Source organism: Hydractinia symbiolongicarpus, chromosome 2, assembly GCF_029227915.1.
Source record: "Hydractinia symbiolongicarpus strain clone_291-10 chromosome 2, HSymV2.1, whole genome shotgun sequence".
In the NCBI taxonomy this organism is placed as follows: domain Eukaryota; kingdom Metazoa; phylum Cnidaria; class Hydrozoa; order Anthoathecata; family Hydractiniidae; genus Hydractinia; species Hydractinia symbiolongicarpus.
This window is the reverse complement of record NC_079876.1, coordinates 19191045-19211107: the sequence shown is the minus strand read 5'-3', so window position 1 is coordinate 19211107 and position 20063 is coordinate 19191045. Positions and strand designations below refer to the sequence as shown.

The following is a 20063-nucleotide window of genomic DNA, read 5'->3' as shown; positions in this document are numbered from 1 at the left end:
CGTTGTTAACACATTTTCAGGTGGCGAGCATTCTGCAAGCAAGAATTGCATTTATACTGCCGTAACGTGACCAAAGCAAAATTGTGTAATCGAGGGCTTATGAAACAATGAGTTGTCTATAATAGGCCCTTAAGTTGCTTTCAACCTTTACGTCAAAGGAGCTTTTGCTCCGAGCGTGACGCTGTGTCACAATGATCTTTCTTTCTAAACACGTGTTTTTTTTATCTGGAATTACCTTACAAAATAAGTTTGTTTACCTAAAGTTCGTGACATTGTTCTGCGTGACGCAAAAAGTACTTTTAATTTTCAAAACACATTTTATGCTAAGCACAACAAAAAAACATGACAACTCCTCCATTGTGTACAGAAAAATAATAAATGTTATAAATATCCCTTTCCCCCTGATCGACAAAAGTGGAACTTGATACTGACTTAACAAAATAAAAAGATTTCTATGGCTTCTGATTGGTTGATTTCGTGCAACGGAATGTTATGCTAATGAACAATGGAAAGCACGAGGTTTTGGGCCACCTAGTATATGGTTATAAAAGACGCTAACTTTTTTTGCAGCACTTCATAACGGCGCAGAGTCTACTGTAGCACGCACTGAGAAGAGAGTATATAACGTACGACAAATTGACTTTTATATTATATATAGTTTTGTAAAAAAGAAAGAAATATATTCTTAACGGTGGACTGGCGCATGCGATAAATTTAAAGGCTTCACAATGAAGTACGCCCTGTTGGTTTTTTTTGCCGCTGGGACATTAGCAGGTAATTTTTATCTACTTTTTGAATTTTAGTTTTCTTGTTGCATTTTTTCAACTATTTTTTATTTACGGTAATGTTTTCTGTGCTGTAAGTTTGTCAAGACATCCTAAAAAAAATTTTCTTGGGTGTTCCCCTGAAAAGATCAAAGTACAAATTTACGGGTTTTCCCCTGAAAAATATTTTATTGTACAAAGGTTTGGTTTTAAGTTTTTTTAACTTTTTATTCTGTTCTTTTTAATTTATGTCTATTTATGCTATTATATTTTTTATTATTTGTATTAAATTGCTATTAAGTTTACCTATATATAAGTTCACAGAAACTTCTAACAAAATTTTAGCTACGTGTTAAGAACAAACATAAATTATCAAAAACTTCTACACAGATCTTATTGTTTCAACATACAAGTTATTTTTTTTAAACTTTTGGCCGAGCCCCAACTTCAAAAAGCTTTTTCACATTTGGTTTAGCCTTTGTCTTTATCTAGTCTCATTTAAAAGGCCTTCGATTCAAAAACATTTCACCTACTTTTCTTTATGAGGGATTAGCGTGTTACAGGGGCATTTTTCTCTCTGTTAATTCTGCGTTCGGCGCTCAAATTGTATAATAAAATCAAATAAGGTATTTTACAGTACAATAAAAATGTGAGAAAAAAATTCGCTGAAAAAATTAAAACTGAATGCAATTGAATTGTTTTTGCTGTCATGTCTAATTATAAAATGGTTTTGATCTCTGTTTTTAAGTTAGCTATATTCAAAACAACAACGGGCCAACAGAAATAAAAAATGTTTTTGACTACCATTTCTTTATTTTTCCTAAATAATGGATTTTTTAACACTGCTTGCAGAAGGTCAAAAATTATTACCAAAGTTTAAAAAAAAATTAAAAAATAAGAATCAAATCAAATATTAATATTAGTAATAATTAATATTTTTTTCTAAAAACTCTGTGTTTCCTTAGCAGGTCCTTTCCCTTTCAAAGTACAAGTTCTGAATCACATGATAATACAAGGAGTGGTTTCGAAATATGACCTTTGATAGTCACAAGTGTAAATTTTTATTTTAGTTCAAACTATTTTTTATCACTTGGGTATTATTTGTTTAACGTGACATAAAACTTAAGTTACACTTATGTGAAATTTTAAAAATAAAAAAATAAAGGTGGTTTTACACTACATCAAGCTTACTTAAAAAAATATAGTAAATCTCATATTTTGCAGTGTAAGTAGGTACGACTTAAGAAACAATGGGAACAAGATGTCTTTGTTTAAAACATAAACTTTCGGCATTATTTCACTTTGTCGAAGACACTACCCAACCAGGGGGTAATGAAACCACTTTTTTTCTTTTTTCTTCTTTTCCTATGTTGACGATATTTTGACATCATATGTCAGGAAAGGGTTGACAAAGTAAACAGAGAGACAAGTGTAAAGTCCACTTTGCAACATAAGTTCGTGATGTTTACATAAGCGATTATCACGAGCTAAAAAAAGTTCTGTTTTGTTGAAATGTATTGAAAATGTTTTCTAAGAGAAACTTAGTACCCAATATTTCGCATGGACTTTGTTTACAAATATCAAAAGAGATTTAGTGCTAATATTTTCACACATGTTTAGAGCTGACCTTTCTAAATATGGAGCTTAAAATCTCTTACGGCGAATGTTTAGAGTGGACATGTCACATTTAAATCCCTACATGTTTTCAATGAATACAAAAAATGCTGTAATATTTACTTTAAGTTATGTTTTTTAGCATTTTTAACCTACCACAGCGAATTTTTAAAAAGACTCCTAATCTCATGTCAGTTAAAAATTTATCTAGCCCAAATATTAGAAAAACAAATTTAATTTAGAAACAAAGATCTAGCGAAACATTTTTGAAGGCGTTTTGAAATTCCCCGCATGTCTTTCCAAAGTCTACAAGAAACAATAGATTAAAAAAACATACCCGCAGTATTTGCATAGTTGACAGAAACGTACCGCAAATGTAAACAAACATGTCGAAGCAGGAATCTTACGCTGTATTTTTTGAATGTCACAAACAAAACTAAATCAACATTTAACTTGAACACATAACACAAGAATGTCGCCTAAGATCGATATTCATTCAAACTGCCACAGTACACGGTTCAATTTCATTACGTGTTCTCCACGTAGATTAAATTTTACACCGCAAAAGCTTCATTAATGTAATAGTTTTGTAAAAGACCAAAGTAGAAGAGTGAAGATGTCTGAGAATAGTGTCGCCATTAGGTAACTCCAGCGCAGAGAGAATCTATGTCAAACAAAAGTACTTTTTCTTAAAAGCTTGCGTACAAACTCAAAAGGAGAAGATTAGGTCTAACAACTCCCCTGAGGTTGACCACGAAGAGTGTCTTGCGAAAGAGTTTGTTATCATAAGATATTTTTGCTATTTGTATAACCAGCCCACTTCAACATGAAGTCCCTTAAGAAAACTTCAAAGGGTTAAAGTTCAGCATATTTTCTAAAGTTCAATAAAACAAATGAGACAAATCAAATTTCCCCATTGCCTTGGTCGCATTTTTTTTTTTTTTTTTTTTTTTTTTTTTTTTTAACTGAAAAGTGTTTTGTCGTTAAAAAATCTTGCATAGAACGTCACACCCAAAGTTTCCTTTACCTCATTTAAATTTTCGAGAATTATTTTTTCTATTTTATACCTAAAAGTAAATTTTTACATTTTTCATAGCAGCATAATAATGTTTAATAATCTTAGAATTATAACTGCAAAGAAGTATTAAAACTTTTAAAACCTTTCATGTGATATAAATCTTCACCCTTAAGTCATCCTTAAGGTCTCTTTGCAGCAAGTCACCGTCTGTTATAGTATATTACTTTTATTTATTGTATAAACTTCAATATATATTTTTTTTATAGCACCGTTTTTGGTACTAAATGACAACCTACCTGGTTTGGTGATTAAAGAAGTTGGCTGCTCTGGTAACTAACATTTTTATTCTTTAAATACTCCCACTTATTTGTTTGTTTGTTTTGTTTGCTTCTTCTTTTCTAAGCAAAAAAAAAGTTTTAAATTTACTTTCACTTTTATTCAGGATCACGATTCAGACAAGGCCAAACATACTCCTATGACTATGCTGGAGAAACTCTTAACAACGTTGAAGGATCTTCGAAGCAAAAAACGGGTCTGCAGTTGAGGGCCCGTATTTTCATTACACCCTTGTCGGAATGTAAATTTTCCATGAGTGTAAGTTGTATTAATTTTGACAGTTAATTTTCAACAATAAAAAAAGAATCTGCTTATTTTGTCTGAAATATTTTTAAAGTTTTAAAAAGAAGTATATGCTTGCGTCCTCACACAATTTTAATGTTTGTTTAACAAATGTGAGACCAACTTTAAAATAAATTATTTTTCCAAATCTATGTTCTTTCCAACCATTTTATTTTGTCAAATATCAAAGGATTATTTAAATACTGCTAACAACATTGAACAAGTTTGACATTCATACTCAATGCGACGAGTTCTTATCTAACCTGAGTTTTGGCTGGTTTTTTTTAGCTGGGTGGAGCTGAACTCCTTTCAAAGGACAGAACCCAAGCAGGTTTTGTTAAAACAGCTGAATCAGCAAAGTTTAAACAAGAACTTGAAAAAAATGAGTTGCTCTTTACTATGAACGGTGAGTCGTATTTATTTTTTTTATTTTGTCATTTTATTGAAATCATAGCTTCAGTATATTATAATTTAATCCACGATGCTTGATTTACTTCTTCTCTTTACATTGACATATCATTTGTATATGTTATTTATGTTTTCTCACATTATTCTTTCTTTTTTTTTACTTGCATCTTTCTTTCCACAGGCAACAAAATTCACTCCTTGCTCCCCCACAACACGGAACCAACACACATTCTTAACATCAAGCGAGCTATGCTTAGCGCATTCCAAATTGATGAAACATCCGGCATGGAAACAGACGTCAATGGTATTTGCCAAGCAACTGTCGAATCGGTAAAAGGAAAACTTGTCAAGACAAAGAAACTCACAGACTGCTCTGTACGTGGTGTGAATGAAATTGGTATCCAAACGGCAACAATCAAAACACAGTCATCTTTGAAACCTTTAGATTCCAACAGCAAGTGTGATTACGTAATGGAAGATAACCTGATCAAATCTGTGAGTTGCAAAGAAACCCACCTCTTTAGACCATTTTCTGCTGGCTATGAAAGTCCATCTGGTGCCATGACATTTGTCAATCAGGAATTAAAGTTCGTCAAATATCAACCAGTTATGGACGTAAAGATGACTGCTGCCAGTAAGTTTTATATTAATACACATTTTTCCCCTGTTTGCGCGTGCAAGAAAAACATCATGCTACGAACACATGAAATAACACATGTGGTTTATTTTTAGCCACTTTGTTGTGACGGGCGAATTCCCGTGAATTAAAAATGGTAGCTGCTAGTTGCGACGGGTCAAGTTCCATGTTTTTTTAGCTGAACCACCCCCTCGAATTTTACACGGGCTAACGTCTGGTTATTATTATTTGTACCAATCACAGGTTTATAAGTGATTACATCCATGATGCTTGACGAAGTGCTAGTTTTTACTATTGCAGTATTTTTTTGCAAGTAAAAAGACAACGTCTCACAAGGGGTGACTTGGAAAGGGTTACTGCTAAACAATTACTTTGGAGGAAATCTGTGACGAACAGAAGTCATAATAAGGCTTCTAAATTCTTTTCTATAGTGGATTTTAACTATATAATAACCTGAGTATTCATCTTCCTTCTAGACTATGGAAAGGAAACCTCAATCGTATTTGACTACTCAACCGAAGAATTATCGTTGTCCAACACTGTTGATGAACATGTTGATCAAATCATGGATCGACTTGTCAAGAAAGGGGACCTCTCAGCTAAACAACATTCAGCACATGAGTTCACTTCACTTGTTTTCTTGCTACGTAAAATGGACCAAAAGCGTATGAAACCAATCTGGACCAAATACTTTGAGAGCGAAGATCGTGACTTGAAAGATGTTTACAGGTAGATTTAATACTATATCATACAGAGATTCGTGTTACTAAAAGCTGGATTTAATGATATAATAACTCAGAAGGAATTAAAATAAGGATAATATAGGTGTGCCTTGATATACTAATAAGAAATTGATTCTTTTAGACAATACCTTTTGGATGCTGTTGCATACTGTGGCACATCAACTTGTGTCTCCATGGTTCGAAATGTCATCATCGAAGGAAAAGTCAGTGGTGAGCGAATGAACATGTTCTTGCAGAGTATTGCGTTGGTTGGAAAAACAACAAAGGAAATGATTTCCAATGTATTGGAGATTTTAAAGAAGCAACCATCGCGACAAGCTTATCTAACACTGGGTACGCTTATGTCAAGACATTGCGGAAGTCTCCCTGAAGAATGTGTCTTTGTAAGATTTTTTTAATTTCTCAAGAAAATATTTAGTTCTACTTATCTAATTGTTATTAGATGTATTATACATTACTTTTTTGGTTTTAGGGTAATAAAAATCCTATCACCGAAGCTGAAAGGTACTTGGAGAAGAAGCTCAAAACTCAATGCGAAGGACAAAAAGATCATGAACGTGTTGAAGAAATTTTGATGGTGCTGAAAGCAATTGGAAATGCTAAACGACCAATTCGTGTGAGATCAACTCTCATTCGTTGTGCTAAAAATGCAAAACACGCCAACATCACCAGAGCTGCTTTTGATGCTTTCCGTGGAATGCCCTGCGATGGAGCTCATACTGATGACATCATGAAAGTTCTCGTTAATGAAGTTGTAGATCCAGAAATTCGCATCCACTCTTTCATCGCTTTAATGAAGTGCCCGTCTGAAAGTGTCCTTGCGCATGTCATTCGTGCCCTTGAGACTGAGCAAAGTAGACAAGTGGCATCTTTCATGTGGTCTCACTTAACCAACATCATGGAATCAAGCGACCCTAAAAATAGAGAGTACGTTATATTTGGTAGAAATAAAATAGTTTGTTGCTTAAAGTAGCCACATTATTACTATGATAATATTTTTATACAATATTTTTTTGCAGAGCAAGAAACATCTTAGAGCTTATGACCAAAACCACTCCCTTGAGAAAAATGGATCTGCCAATTCATCAATTTTCACGATCCTATGAGAAATCTATTCACTTGGAGTCCTTGGAAAGTGGTGCAACTGCTGAAGGTCATGTTATCTTCCACCCCGACGGTTACTTACCCAAAAGTGCATTATTCAACTTAACTGCACAGGTTATGGGAGTACCAGTACCCATTGTCGAAGCTATTGTTGGAATGGACGGTATGGAAGCAGTCATGGAAAATGTATTTGGACCAGATGGCATCTTGGAAGATAACTTTGTCTTTAAAATCTTTAACACAACTTATACTGCTGACAAAATTCGTGAGTTCGCCCTTAAACGCGAAAATACAAACCAAAGAACACGACGAAATGTTAACGACAACTTAAACAAAGTGCACAACAAAGTCAACATGAAATCGCCAACACCAACTGGACACTTTTCCGTTAAAATTATGGGTCAAGAAGTTCGTGTTATGAGCTACGATGATATCTACTGGATGATTAACAAAATTGATGACATGAATGTAATCCAACTGATGAATTTCGCTGCAACAGGTGGACACAAGACGTTCAGTAAAAGCATGATGTTCTTGGAAATGACACACACAGTACCAACTGGTCTTGGTTTGCCATTAAAGTTAAAACTTGTTGGATCAACTGTTGCTACCGTTGAACTTGATGGTAAATTTGACATTAGAAACATGTTCTGGGGACGTGGAGGTATTCAAGTCAATGGATATGTTAAACCAAGTGCAGTTGTTGAACTATCAGGACAGATGGGAATTGAGAGTCACTTTGTGTCATCTGGTGTCTTTGTCAATTCATCCATGTTTGTGTCAAACATGATCAAGGGCAGTGTTCTGTATCGTGAAGGACAAAAACTTAAAATCAATTTAGACACCCCTGAAGAGCCAATTCAACTTTTTAATTTCTCGTAAGTATTTACTACTTTTACTCCAAATACTTTTATTAAGTTATCCACAGGTGGATTTTCATTGTCGTAATTCGTATTAAATTAAGTTTAAATACCAATGTTCTCCTTCTTTTTAGATCAACGCCTTTTACCTACATCAATGAAAAAACTGATTTGATAGAAGGTACTCCACGAAAAATCAATCCAGATGTTTGCCTTAAATCTAAGTTGATTGGGTATGGTTTGTGCACAAGCGTCAGACTTCCAGTTGCCTTCCGTGAATATGAAGCACCATACTTTCCACTATCTGGTCCAGCTCACTTCGGCATGAAATTGGTTCGTGGTGATGAAAAATTGACAACATGGCAATTTTTAGTTGCTATGACAAAAAAGAAGACCGTTACAACTGGTAAAATTGAATTTAGCACACCAGGAGCAGCATATGAAAGAAAACTTAATGGTAAAATGGTGTACTCTGACGTGGATTACACCAGATCATTACAACTGTCAACAGAGAGGTATGGCAAACGCGCAGAAATCAACTTCAGTTACGATACCCTCGCAAGAGGAGCAGCCATCGAAACTAAAAACAACTTCCTTACTCCAAAGGATTTCATGACAAAACTTGAGTACTTTAACAGAGGCAACATGGTGAGTCAACACTATGGCGTATCTTTCACAACTGAATACGACTGGTACAAATTCGAACACGTCACCAAATACGTGCGAAAAGCAACTGGACATATGCTTCACTCATCAACGATGTATTACCCAAAAAAATCTGTCACTGGTGTGTTAGAATACAACACAAAAGATCAAAAGATGACTGCCAGCTTAAATGCTGACCAGTTGAAACAAGCTGTTGAAGTCAGTGGACAATGGGAAAATGAGAGCACTAAGAAAGGACTTAGACTTGTTGCAACCCATATATCAAGTGGAAAATCAGCCTCACTCTATGGCGGAATCGTCAACAAAGACAAAACTAAAGAACTGATCACAACTGTCAACATTTTGGGAAAATCAGCTTCAAATGTGCTTGGCTACTACGACAGGAATGGAAAAAAATCAATTGAAAATGTTTTAATGGTAAATGACAAGAAAGCAGATTTTAGTGCCACATTCCAAAACGCAAAGAGCGAGAAGGTCCTGGTCTTAAATGTCAATGTTTTGGAAAGAAATGCAAACTCCAAATTCTCTTTAACCAACACCAAAGTCGAGAAAAGTGTAAAAGTGGTAGTCAATGTCGCAGGAAAGACAGCTGAAAGCAAATTTGGTATCTACAACAAAGACGACACCAAAACAGTTAAAATCAATTTCAATATCAATGAACGCAAAGGCGAAGTTTTCGTAAATGTCTACACAGCTGAAGGATACAGAACAACAGTTGGAGCCGCTTACGGTAAATATATTGCTGGAGTTCGTGGAGTATACACAAACAACCATGGACATGGTAAGAGTCTCTGCTCAAGCGCATACTATGGTACCACTGACTCCGAAAAAGAACCCGTTTTAGTTTGTACTAAGTATCATTCTTTGGGCTCAAGATACATCCATAAACGTCTCTCATTCAGCGTCAAGCTGAATGGTATGGATAAGACGTATGAACTGGTCAATGATTACGAACAACACACTGGTCACATTAACCTGAAATCACAAGTGAAATACAACGATAAGGTGAAAGCCAAGAATACTTACGATTTGCAGTACAAGGATTACAGTAATGTGGAATTGAAAATGGACTTGGAAGCTGGGAAATACAAAGCTGGATGGAAGGTATTCAGCCAAGCTGTTAACAGTGCAACAAACATGGGACTAGAAGGTTACGTCATGGACAAGACTATCCTTTTCACGAACAAATATGAAAGAACTGGTGTTGATGGTAGCAACAAAATAGAATTAACATCAGAACTTGTCATCAATGGCAAGACATTACCAGTCAGCACAAAATTCGGCTACATATACGGTGGTGGCAAAAACGGACCAATGGCTAAGCTAATTGTAGGAAAGTATGTTTTTGGATATACCACTGTTGTTGAGTACAGTAAATCCAAATATGGTTATGTATCGGAAGTTGTGGCTTCAAAAAATACTAAAAGTTTGGTGAAATTATATCAACAAGCTTCATTCACAAACGGGAAAGACGTGAAAGAGCTAATCCATAAATTTGGCGTTTCTACCCTTGGAAAAACTTATGAATACGGCTGGGAGGCTGCTTATGAAAATCGAGGAACAGCCAGCAAGACAGCACATGCTTTGACCTTCCGTATACAGTATGCTACAACAAGAAAATCTTCGATCACATTTACCATCGCCAATGGCAAAAGAACAGCTGAAATCATTGCTGATTGGGAATACATTCCAACAAAACATGTGTCTCATTCAATGCGGTACACCAAAAAAAATCGTCAATTAGACATTTCCATTGAATTCTTACCAAAGATGTTTGCTACCTTCACAGCCAGAGTTGACAAAAACAAAGGATATAGTTTAACAACCGATATGGGGATCAAATGGCAGAACTACAAAAGATCTCTAACAGCCACAAACACGTACAAAAACACCAACAATCAATTAGAATTCTCCACATCAATGGGAAAAGACATCAATTTTGCAATCATTTTCAGCAAAACAAATCCAAAAACTGTTAAACTTGTTGCTCAAGTGTTCAAATACAATGGAAAGATTGTTGGATTGATGACACGAAGAAATGTACAACTTCGATTGATCTACAACAGAAAAATGCTGTTTAACATCCTCGGCGACTACAATAAAGCAACAAGAGGATTGATCTTCTCCGTTTCCAGCGCACAAAAAACCTTTTTCAAAATATCTGGTGATTACAACAGCTTTTTTAAAAAAGTCACATTGGCTGTTTCTGGTTTTGGATCACAATGGTTTGAAGTTAGCGGAAGATACGCGAAGAAAGAGAGCATGGTTGTTTTTAACGTCTTATCAATGAAAAAACAAATTTTCAAAGCAATTGCAAAGAAAGGAGTAAATTCAGCTTCTTTGAAGTTAGTGTCTCCACAACTGAAACGCGACATCACTTTTGCTGGAAAAATCAATCGCAGAGTCAAATCAGTTACTATCTCAGCTGAAACAGCAGGAAACATTGTAGGAACCACTCTTCGAGCTGACTGGAAAAATCTTGCAATTGGAGCACAAGGATTCTACAACAAATTCACATCAGGTTGGGAAGCATTTGTTGAGAAACATGCCATTGTCTACAAGATGAGCTTTACACCCAATGTATTTGCTCAAGTGATCTTTGAGGTTCAAGACGACAGTATTTTGAGAATGACAGTTCAGCGTTCGCTTAACAACAATATCGTCAACGAAACATCTTTCCAGTATACCTTATCTAAAGGCATGTGCCAATTTGCTTTCAACTGGAATGCTAATACCATCCAGAAAATCATCGGTGTCTTCAGACCAGTCATCAAAACGACAATGGAAGAAGTTGAGAAATTATCCAATCAAATCTTCCAAACATCACGAAGACTTACAAAGAGAGCCGCAGATGACTCACAAAAAGCGATTTTGAGTGTCTTAAGAAATGTCGACAAAACATTTGACGAGTTCGATTTTATTGATGCAAGAAACAAAGTCGGGGAAGTTACAGTTGATGCTTTAAGAAAAATGTCAACAATGATCAGAAGCTGTTTGAAAGCAATGGCCAAGGAGTTGAGCAATGTCGCCAAAAATGTCCCTGAATTCATCCACAAAGGCAAAGAATTGGTACACAAAGGTAAAGAAATTGCCAGAGAAGCTAAAAAACTTATGAAGAACTTCCAGAGAGAACTAAAAAAGAACTTCAACGAACTAAGCCAACTTGCAGTAAAAGTAGCAACTAACTTGACAGAATCTACAAGACCCGTTGTCAACAAAGCTATTCAGTTGGTCAAGGACTTCAAATTTAGAGGCAAACCAATGAAAGAAATTGTTGTCATCATTACCAACAAGGGAAAAGAATACATTGCATTCTACACAAAAGAAGCAAACCTCAAATTTGCAGAATTCAAAACAAAGGCAATGACACATGGAGCTAAAGTTAAAGATGACATTCTAAAAATGACAATACCATACACAAAAAAGAATGTTGAACAGGTTGTTGAAATCATCAAGTCTAAAATATCCGAACTTAAGACCAAGCTTAATAGCATTGAAGTCGAACAAATGATGAAAGATGCTCGTGTCAAAGTTATGAATTACAAAGTGCAAGGAAAGCCGCTCAAGAAACACCTAGTCGTCATTAAAGAAAGTTTCAACAAACTTCCAAAAACAACACGCAAAGCAATGTTAGATCTGATCAAACTGGTACGCACCTACTCAAATATTGTCGACGTTAAATTTGGCAAAGCCTTCAACGAGGTTGCTAAATTCGCTGAACCATTAACTGACTATGTTACCATTGTTGGCAAATCACTTGACAAGCATTTCGGCCCTGTGTTGAATCTTGCTGTACAACAAGTAAAAGGAAGAATTGCTTTGATTAGAATTCCATCAGTTCGACCATACTTCATGAAGCAATTGGCCAAAATCGAAGCATTCTTGTTACCCCTAGTGAAGCCACTAACTCCCTTGTACAACAACATAAAGCAACAAATTAGAAACATCGATGTTTTAGGGTTCAAGCTTGGAACATTTACAGATTTGCAGAAAGATATCATTAAAGCATACATAAACGAGTACACCGCTGCTTCGTTAAAATCGATGAATACTAAGATCGAAAAAGTGAACACCATCCTTGACAGAATGCTTGAAATGACTCCTGAGCAAATGGTCGACAAGTTCTTTGATTCTGCAACTGATATGAGCACGGAGGCTGTTGCTTACGTCACGAAGATATACAAGGACAGAAAGACATTGATCACAAACATTCGTAGAGAAATTAATGCTGTTTACGATGGCTTAATGCAAGAACAAAGAAGACTCAGATCAAAATCATTTGAAGAACATATGGAGACTTTGATTCACACCTCATCAGAAATCATCACGTTGTATGCTGAAGAACTTTCCAGTACTTTGAAACAACTGTCTAATTTGGATATTGCAGGACCAACATGGAAGGCATGGAAAGATGCTGATCTTCTGAACCACCTTGCCAAGTATGGAGTAAACAAAAGGCTTAGCGATCTTATCAAAACTGCCAAAAGTATAAGCCTTGAAAAGTCTGCTATCGACTCTGTTAAAATGGTAAAGCAACTTATCGATGATATTTACTCGCAATTATTTGTTACAGCTATCCAAACGTATGCTAAAATTGAAAACGCCTATGACTACATCCGCTCTATTCCAAAGAAGGAATATGAGCAATGGTTTTTGGAATTGAAAAAATTTGCCCTATCAAACAAAGAGAATTTCGTCAGCTACATTACAAAAATGCACAAAGTCTCAACAAAACGTGCCACAGAAATCTACAACATGGCGGCAGAAATGAGTAAAGTTAACTACAACAAAATCTACAGCAGAATCTACAAAGAAGTTGTAAATCCAGCTCAACAATGGTATACTGTTATATCAGACAAATCTATCCTAGTCTATAAAGACCTTAAGCAACCAACCATTGATGTATATGTCCACTACAAGGACATTGCTGTTAAGTTCGGAAACAAATACTATGGCGTTGTCAAGTCTAAAGTAACAAAGGAAGCAAAGAAAATCTATGGCGAATTGAAATCAAAGATTGTTGCATTGCAAAGCAAAATGGAAAAGGAGTATGAAAAGTTCTTAGCTAAATATGGTGATCTATCATGGGAAGAAGTTGGTGAGAAGGTCTACAAATATGGACAAGACAAAACAAACAGGATGATGAAAGTATCCAAAGTGAAGTACAACAAATTGGCGAAACTGATGAAAAAATACCAAGAAAAGGCTCTTAGGATGTACAAGAAAACTCTCGCTGTATGTAAAAAATACATCAAGCAAGCTGAAGACAAATACAACGAGATCAAACCAAAAGCTATTAAGATGTACAAAAAATACGAAGCAATGGGACGAAAAGAGGTAAAAAAATACATGTCAAAGGCTAAAGATTTATACGTCCAAGTAAAAACTAGAGCTACTAAGGTGTACAATGACAACAAGGACAAAACTTTAATGGTAATCTATGTAGAAATCAAAACATTGATAGTTAACCAAATTAAAGCCAAGTACGCTCAAGCTGAGACAATGGTAAACAAGAACATCGCAAAAGTGACAGATTTGACCACTAAATATTACACCAAGGCTGATATCTTATTGAAAACAGTTATCTTACCAGAATTAAAAGTGGAAAGTGAATCTATCATTAACCAAACACTTCGTGGTTCAGTTGAATTAGCTGAAGAGATTGTGAAAGCCTATTACCCACACTACATCTTGGCTGTTGAATCAGGAAGCGAAGCTATTGTTGTTTTGAAGGAGAAGGTAATGACTGCTCTCGAAAAATCATCGGTAGCTGCTAAAGAAAACATGGATAAATTATCTAAAGCATTGAAAGAATTGCAGGATAAGATTCAGAAACATGAACTCTACAAAAATGTGGTCAACCACAAATATCTTGTTAAAACTGTCCGGAAAATCAGAGAGCTCGTCAAGTTGGTCCAAAATAAGATCGAGGAGCTTAAATCTCATCCAACCACAAGGAAACACATGAAAGCAGCCAATGAAAAGATTGCAGAATACAAAGCAAAACTCGGTAAATACCAAGCCAAGTTGGAAAAATACTACAATGAGTACTCTAAACATCCACAAGTCACCAAGGCTTTGAAAACTCTGAAACAAATGAAGAAGAGCGGAATGTTCACCATCAACCAAGTCTCTAGGAAAGTCGGCCCACATTTTGATGCTTCAAAGAAGAGTGTTGAAGATTTCGTCAAAATGGTACCAATTCAAATTTCAGACAAATTTGCAGCGTTTAGAAAAAACCCTGAAGAAACATTCTGGAAAGCAGTTTCTGCTATTACCCTAATCACTCAGGATTTCATTAATGAACTCAAAAAGGTGGATAGAACGTTGATCAAAGAAAAGTCTAAAGCATACTTAGATATGGCAACAAAATATAGTAAGATGATACTTGATGAGTGCACAGATAAATGGACTAAAGAAACCTGCAAACAGATTTACAACGATGCAGTTGAAAATATCAACATGGCCAAAAACAAGATGATGAAACTCCCATCGGAACTGAAACAGATGTTAAAGAAAGCGTACAACGAACGTGTTGCCAAACTTACAAAAATGATGAAGGACAATCACAAATACCTTAAACATCAATGGAGTGAATGTCCAATTAAGGCTTTCGTTGACAATCAGTTATGGCAGGAAATTGCAGATGAAGTAATGGCACATGAACTTGTAGATTTATCAAAGACCGTCTCTGTAATGACCAAAGGCAAGATCATTGAACTAAAAGACTTAGCATTGAAGGAATTGGCAAAACAAAAGGTCGCCATTGAAGCAAAGGCCAAAGAACTAATGTCCAAAGCATCAGATAAATACGACGAACTGAAAGAGAAAGCAATCAAGAAATACGAACAACTTGTTCTGAAATATAAACAGATGGTAAAGAAATCCTTGAAATTCTTAGAGGAAACAACTGTAGCTGATATCGTTGCATTCACTGTCAAGACATACAAACAGGCTATTAAAAAAGTTGAAGAGACAAAATTAAAACTGATGAAACTAAAAACCAAATATATTGCTGAAGCAAAGGTATTGTACGCAAAATATGAAGCCAAAGCTAAAGAAACGTACACTAAATTGTACAAACAGGGAAAGAAATTGGTTTTAAAACTTAAAGGAAAGGTTACACCACATTACAAGAAATATCGCGCTCAAGCTGAGAAATTGTACAAAAAGTACTATCCCATTGTTGCTAAAAATTACGCTGACTATTATAAAAAGGCTGAACTTAAGTACAAGGAATTATCAGTAAAGACTGTCGAACTTTTCAACGAATACAAAACCAAGGTATGCAATTTCATCAAGAAGACCAAAGCAGATTCATACAAAAAATGGATGGATTCTGAAGTTAGAGCTAGAATGATTGTGCTGAAGAAAATGACCATTCGTGAAACTATTGAAGCTTTGAAAAAGTTGCCCAAGCAAACTAAAGTCTTCGCGATCGCAACGTACAACAAATACTACAAATTAGCATCTGAAAAAATCCAACAAGAATACGCAAAATTAATGCAGAAGTATTTGGTAAAGCGAACGCAATTGATCAAAATGGCTAAACCTTACACCGAACCGACATACATGGCCCTTAAATGGATTGAAAATGAAATCACAGAAACTGCAGTTTTTCTGTACAAATACCACCACATGAAACAAAGATACAACATGGCAAGAGATTACATCACCAAAGAATACAAAAGAATTGTCCCATTGGTTTCAGTAGCCGCTAAGAAATACGCTAAACAATACAAGGAATTAGCTGTCAAATACGCTAAAGAATACTCAGTCATTGTCAAAAAATCTGCCAAAGAATTTGCCATCACTGCCGGTGACAAAACATTGAGAGGCATTCACTCAACTATGCGATACATTGACAATATTGATGTTAAAGCAATGCAAGCCAAGACGCGTGCCTATTTCACAATGATCAACAAATACATCTCTATTGACTCCACTAAAGGAGAAATCATTGTCTCCATTCCTTGTGGTATCACCACGCCAAAATTTAGCCATCACATTCGAAAAGTTCAAAACAAAGTTCGCCGATCTGTTGACAACATCAAGCAACAAGGTCAACACACAATGGATAAGATCAAGACTGAATTAGCTAAACTAAAGGTGAAAGTGCAACAGTTAAGGGATCAAATCAGAAACCAAGTCATGGAAAATACAGTCGAGTTACGTCAAGATATGCAAGTCAGTTACAAACTAAACAAGAAAATCGCTGAACGTGTCTACTTCCGTCTTAAAATTGCTGCACAAAAGGGATACAAGGTTGCTGTTGCAAAATACAATGTTTACAAGAAATCAGCAGAGAAGATGTTGGCAAATGCTAAAGTTCGTTCTGAAATTATGTACAAGAAGTTCTTGAAATCCTACCGAGCAGCTTATTTAAAAGCTAGCGAGATCCTTTTAGACATTTACAGAGCAGGTATCTACAAAATGCACAAACGTATTGCTTTCCACTCCAAAAAATACTTCACTTTGGCTAGAAAAGAATCTGCAGAACTTTACAACCAATACAAACCAATTGTCAAGTCTTTGGCCAAGAAATACTACAACATCATGAAAGTAAAAGCAAAACAAGCCAAGAAAGAGATAGAACCATACTATCAATCTGTAAAGAAAGGATTTGTAAGTGTCTCCAAAGGACAGTGTATTAAGGATGCCTTCTACCCACTTTACCGTGAAATGAATTTCATTTACAAAACCTACAAACACAAGGGACTTAAAGAAATTGAAAGCATGAAGAGACGTGTATGTAAAGCTGATCCTAAATTGTGTCAACATGTCAAAGAATCAATGAAGGTGCATAAGGCTATGTTTGATAAATATTCCGTTCGGGTTACCAACATCATTGACGCTGGAAAAGCACATATTTACCGTGCTATGAGAAAAACAAGCCATATTGTCGCAAAAAAGACCGAAATGACTTCTTCAAGATACAACGGTAATATACATATGTGTTTTATCTTATATGTCTGTACATATTGCTAATGTCCTTACTAATTTCGTTCGTTTTTGCTGTTGCTCTTAATGCCATGACATAAAAGTACGTTTATATGCGTTATTCAAATTTGATGGTTTTTTAAGGACCTTATTTTTCTTTTTTAGCTGTTGCCATGATCTTTGGAAACAAACGAATCTTGTCTTTTGACAACAAATTCTACAACTTCTTGACCAACAAGAACGCTGATTGTCAATACCTTCTTGCACACGACTTTGCTAACGACAAATTCTCACTCATCAGTCAGAAAGACGCCATCCTTATCAAAACCCAAGAAATGGAAGTAAAGATCAAATCAAACGGAAAAATTAGAGCAACAATCGCTAAGAAAAATATCTTTAGCCTACCAGTTGAATCCAAATCAGGAAAATGCATGCGAAAACAATCTATCGTTATCTGTCACTTCGTTGAAGAGAAATTTAAAGTCGTGGTTGACTTGAAATACTTTGTCACCACAGTCAGCATGAGTGGATGGCACTATGGTAAATCAAGAGGTGAGTTCCGTATTATTTCCAACGTGTTACTTCGCACATTCGTTCTGTTCGTCTCTGAATTCTTTTGCTTAATAGGACGTGATTTTAATTTCAGGTCTCTTGGGAACCAACAACCGTGAATCCTACGATGACTGGAAGTTACCTAATGGACGTATGGCTAAGAACATTTACAATTTCCAAAATGCATATGAAATCACAGGAAAAGGCAAATGTCAACTCAACCAAAAGAAAATTGACACGCCATCTTGCACAAAAACTCCTTCTGCAAAATGCAGCGAAATCTTTAAGCAAGATTCATCCGCATACGCTCATTTGTTTAAGAATGTTGACCCAGAACCTTTCCGAAGAGCTTGTGAATTAGAAACAGCTGACTGCGACAACAAAGCTAGCAAAGATACAGTCCACTGTAGCTCAGTTGCTGCTTACGTTTCAATGTCAAGAGCAAGAGGATACTGGGCACGTCACCTACCAGAATGCAGTAAGTGTATATTCTTATAACCGACAAAGCTTCCAGTACACTCAGTTGTATTTAGTTCTTCCAAAATTCGTAGTAGTATCAATAACTTTTTTATTTAATTATTTCTTATTTATTTATTTAGTGTCTGTCGAATCTCATTCTATTGGTGACGAATGGACACAGAAACCAATCAAAAAAGCCGTCGATGTCGTTGTTATGGTGTCGCAGCAAAAGAACGTATTCGCATCTCGTGGACAAGTTGCAAAACTAATAGGAAACTTGAACAAGAAATTCAAAAACTCGGGTTACAAAACACGCTATGCCTTAATTGGATTTGGTGGTGCTGGAATCCATGAGAAAGCTCATTCCCACCCATTGGGCACAGGACACGACGTTTTTGGAAATGCGCAAGAATTAACTACTGAAATTAAAGCAATGCCCTACAAAGGCACAGCGAAGAACACCAACGACGGGTATCACGCTATTTTAGCCGGATCAAGACTTCGATTCCGACCTGGAGCAAGCAAGGTATTCATCCTCTACAATACAGAACCACACAGTTCTCATGAGCACGGACCAGCATTTGATGAAGCTATCTATGCTCTAAACAAGGAAGTAGATGCTACTTTATTTGCTTTCGACAAGTTCGAATTCAAGAATATCCGAGGAGCTGGAAAAGTGATTGGCCAAACAACCAACAAACTGTACACCACAAAACGCATTAAAGGACTTCCTCAACGCAATTTGGACTTCCCTACATCTGAATTCACAGCTATGGCGGAAGCATCTAACGGAGGGTGGTTTTCGAGCCGTGTTAAGTCTCCCAGACATGTCGCTACTTCTTTATACGACGCAATCACTTACCGATTAAGAATTGATAGCGAATTTTGCCAACAATGCCGAATTGAGACATCATGGACTGGAATCTCGCGTGCTCTTTGCCATACTCAAAAAGAGTTGAAGTGTTAAAACAAAAACCTGGACTCGTCTAACTTAAATCTGTGTTATTTTTCTTAGATTGTACTAACTTTATACCCTATTATATATTGACATTTTGATCGAATCCGTTTAGTAAATTCATCATATATGAACACAATTATGACTCTAAAAATAGTGGACTAAAATGGCAGCCAATCCACTGCTTTATATGATGTGTTTAATTTCTAGGATTCTTTTTGATTTCGTTTTATTCTGTTTAAACAAAACTTTTGTTTGTGGAACATATTTTTTTTAAAAAAGGACTTAGTCGTTGTTTACTTTATGTAAATAAAAATAATTTTTTTGTGTTTTTGTGTTTATTTTTGTTTGTTTTTGTTGTTGTTATGTTTTATATGAACATGAAAAAAAATATCTTTTGCTATTTCATTTCAACCAATATTTTGACAGATCGAACTGTATTATTTCGTCTTCTTTTCTCTTATCTACTTTTAGTAGCCAATAGCTGAACTTAATAATTTCTCTTAATTTTGTCGTTTTTTTCTATAACTTTTAATATATCCTTAAGCTGAATGCTTCAAAAAAACCTTATCAACTACTATTTTCATATGTTATATTCTGAAAAAAAAAATTGTAACCTTTATTCTATAAAAATATATATATGCAGAAGAAAAATACTATGCTGTTTTATGCCCCCAATCTATCCATAGCTAAAAATGAACAAAACAGACAGCTATTTTGATTAA

At 35.5% G+C, this 20063-nt stretch overlaps 2 protein-coding genes across 2 annotated transcripts in view; both read left to right on the top strand.

The window, feature by feature from the left end:
• The window catches only part of LOC130629906 (probable global transcription activator SNF2L2), a 106206-nt gene that overhangs the window by 62083 nt on the left and 24060 nt on the right, over positions 1–20063 (top strand). The window lies entirely within an intron of this gene.
• Positions 579–19444, top strand: LOC130629905 (uncharacterized). The gene is made up of 13 exons (XM_057443281.1): positions 579–774; positions 3663–3725; positions 3839–3990; positions 4303–4420; positions 4604–5056; positions 5536–5788; positions 5924–6185; positions 6275–6729; positions 6822–7784; positions 7901–17373; positions 17538–17924; positions 18019–18402; positions 18524–19444. Exons 1-13 carry the CDS (start codon positions 729–731, stop codon positions 19348–19350), a joined length of 13836 nt encoding a protein of 4611 aa, XP_057299264.1. The 5' UTR covers positions 579–728; the 3' UTR covers positions 19351–19444.

Excerpts from the sequence above, each read along its gene's own strand:
- LOC130629905 (XM_057443281.1), top strand. The coding sequence starts at position 729 with ATGAAGTACGCCCTGTTGGTTTTTTTTGCCGCTGGGACATTAGCAG. Across the intron at positions 6,730-6,821 it reads AGCGACCCTAAAAATAGAGA|AGCAAGAAACATCTTAGAGC; the intron begins GTACGTTATATT and ends ATTTTTTTGCAG. Across the intron at positions 17,925-18,018 it reads GCACTATGGTAAATCAAGAG|GTCTCTTGGGAACCAACAAC; the intron begins GTGAGTTCCGTA and ends TTTTAATTTCAG.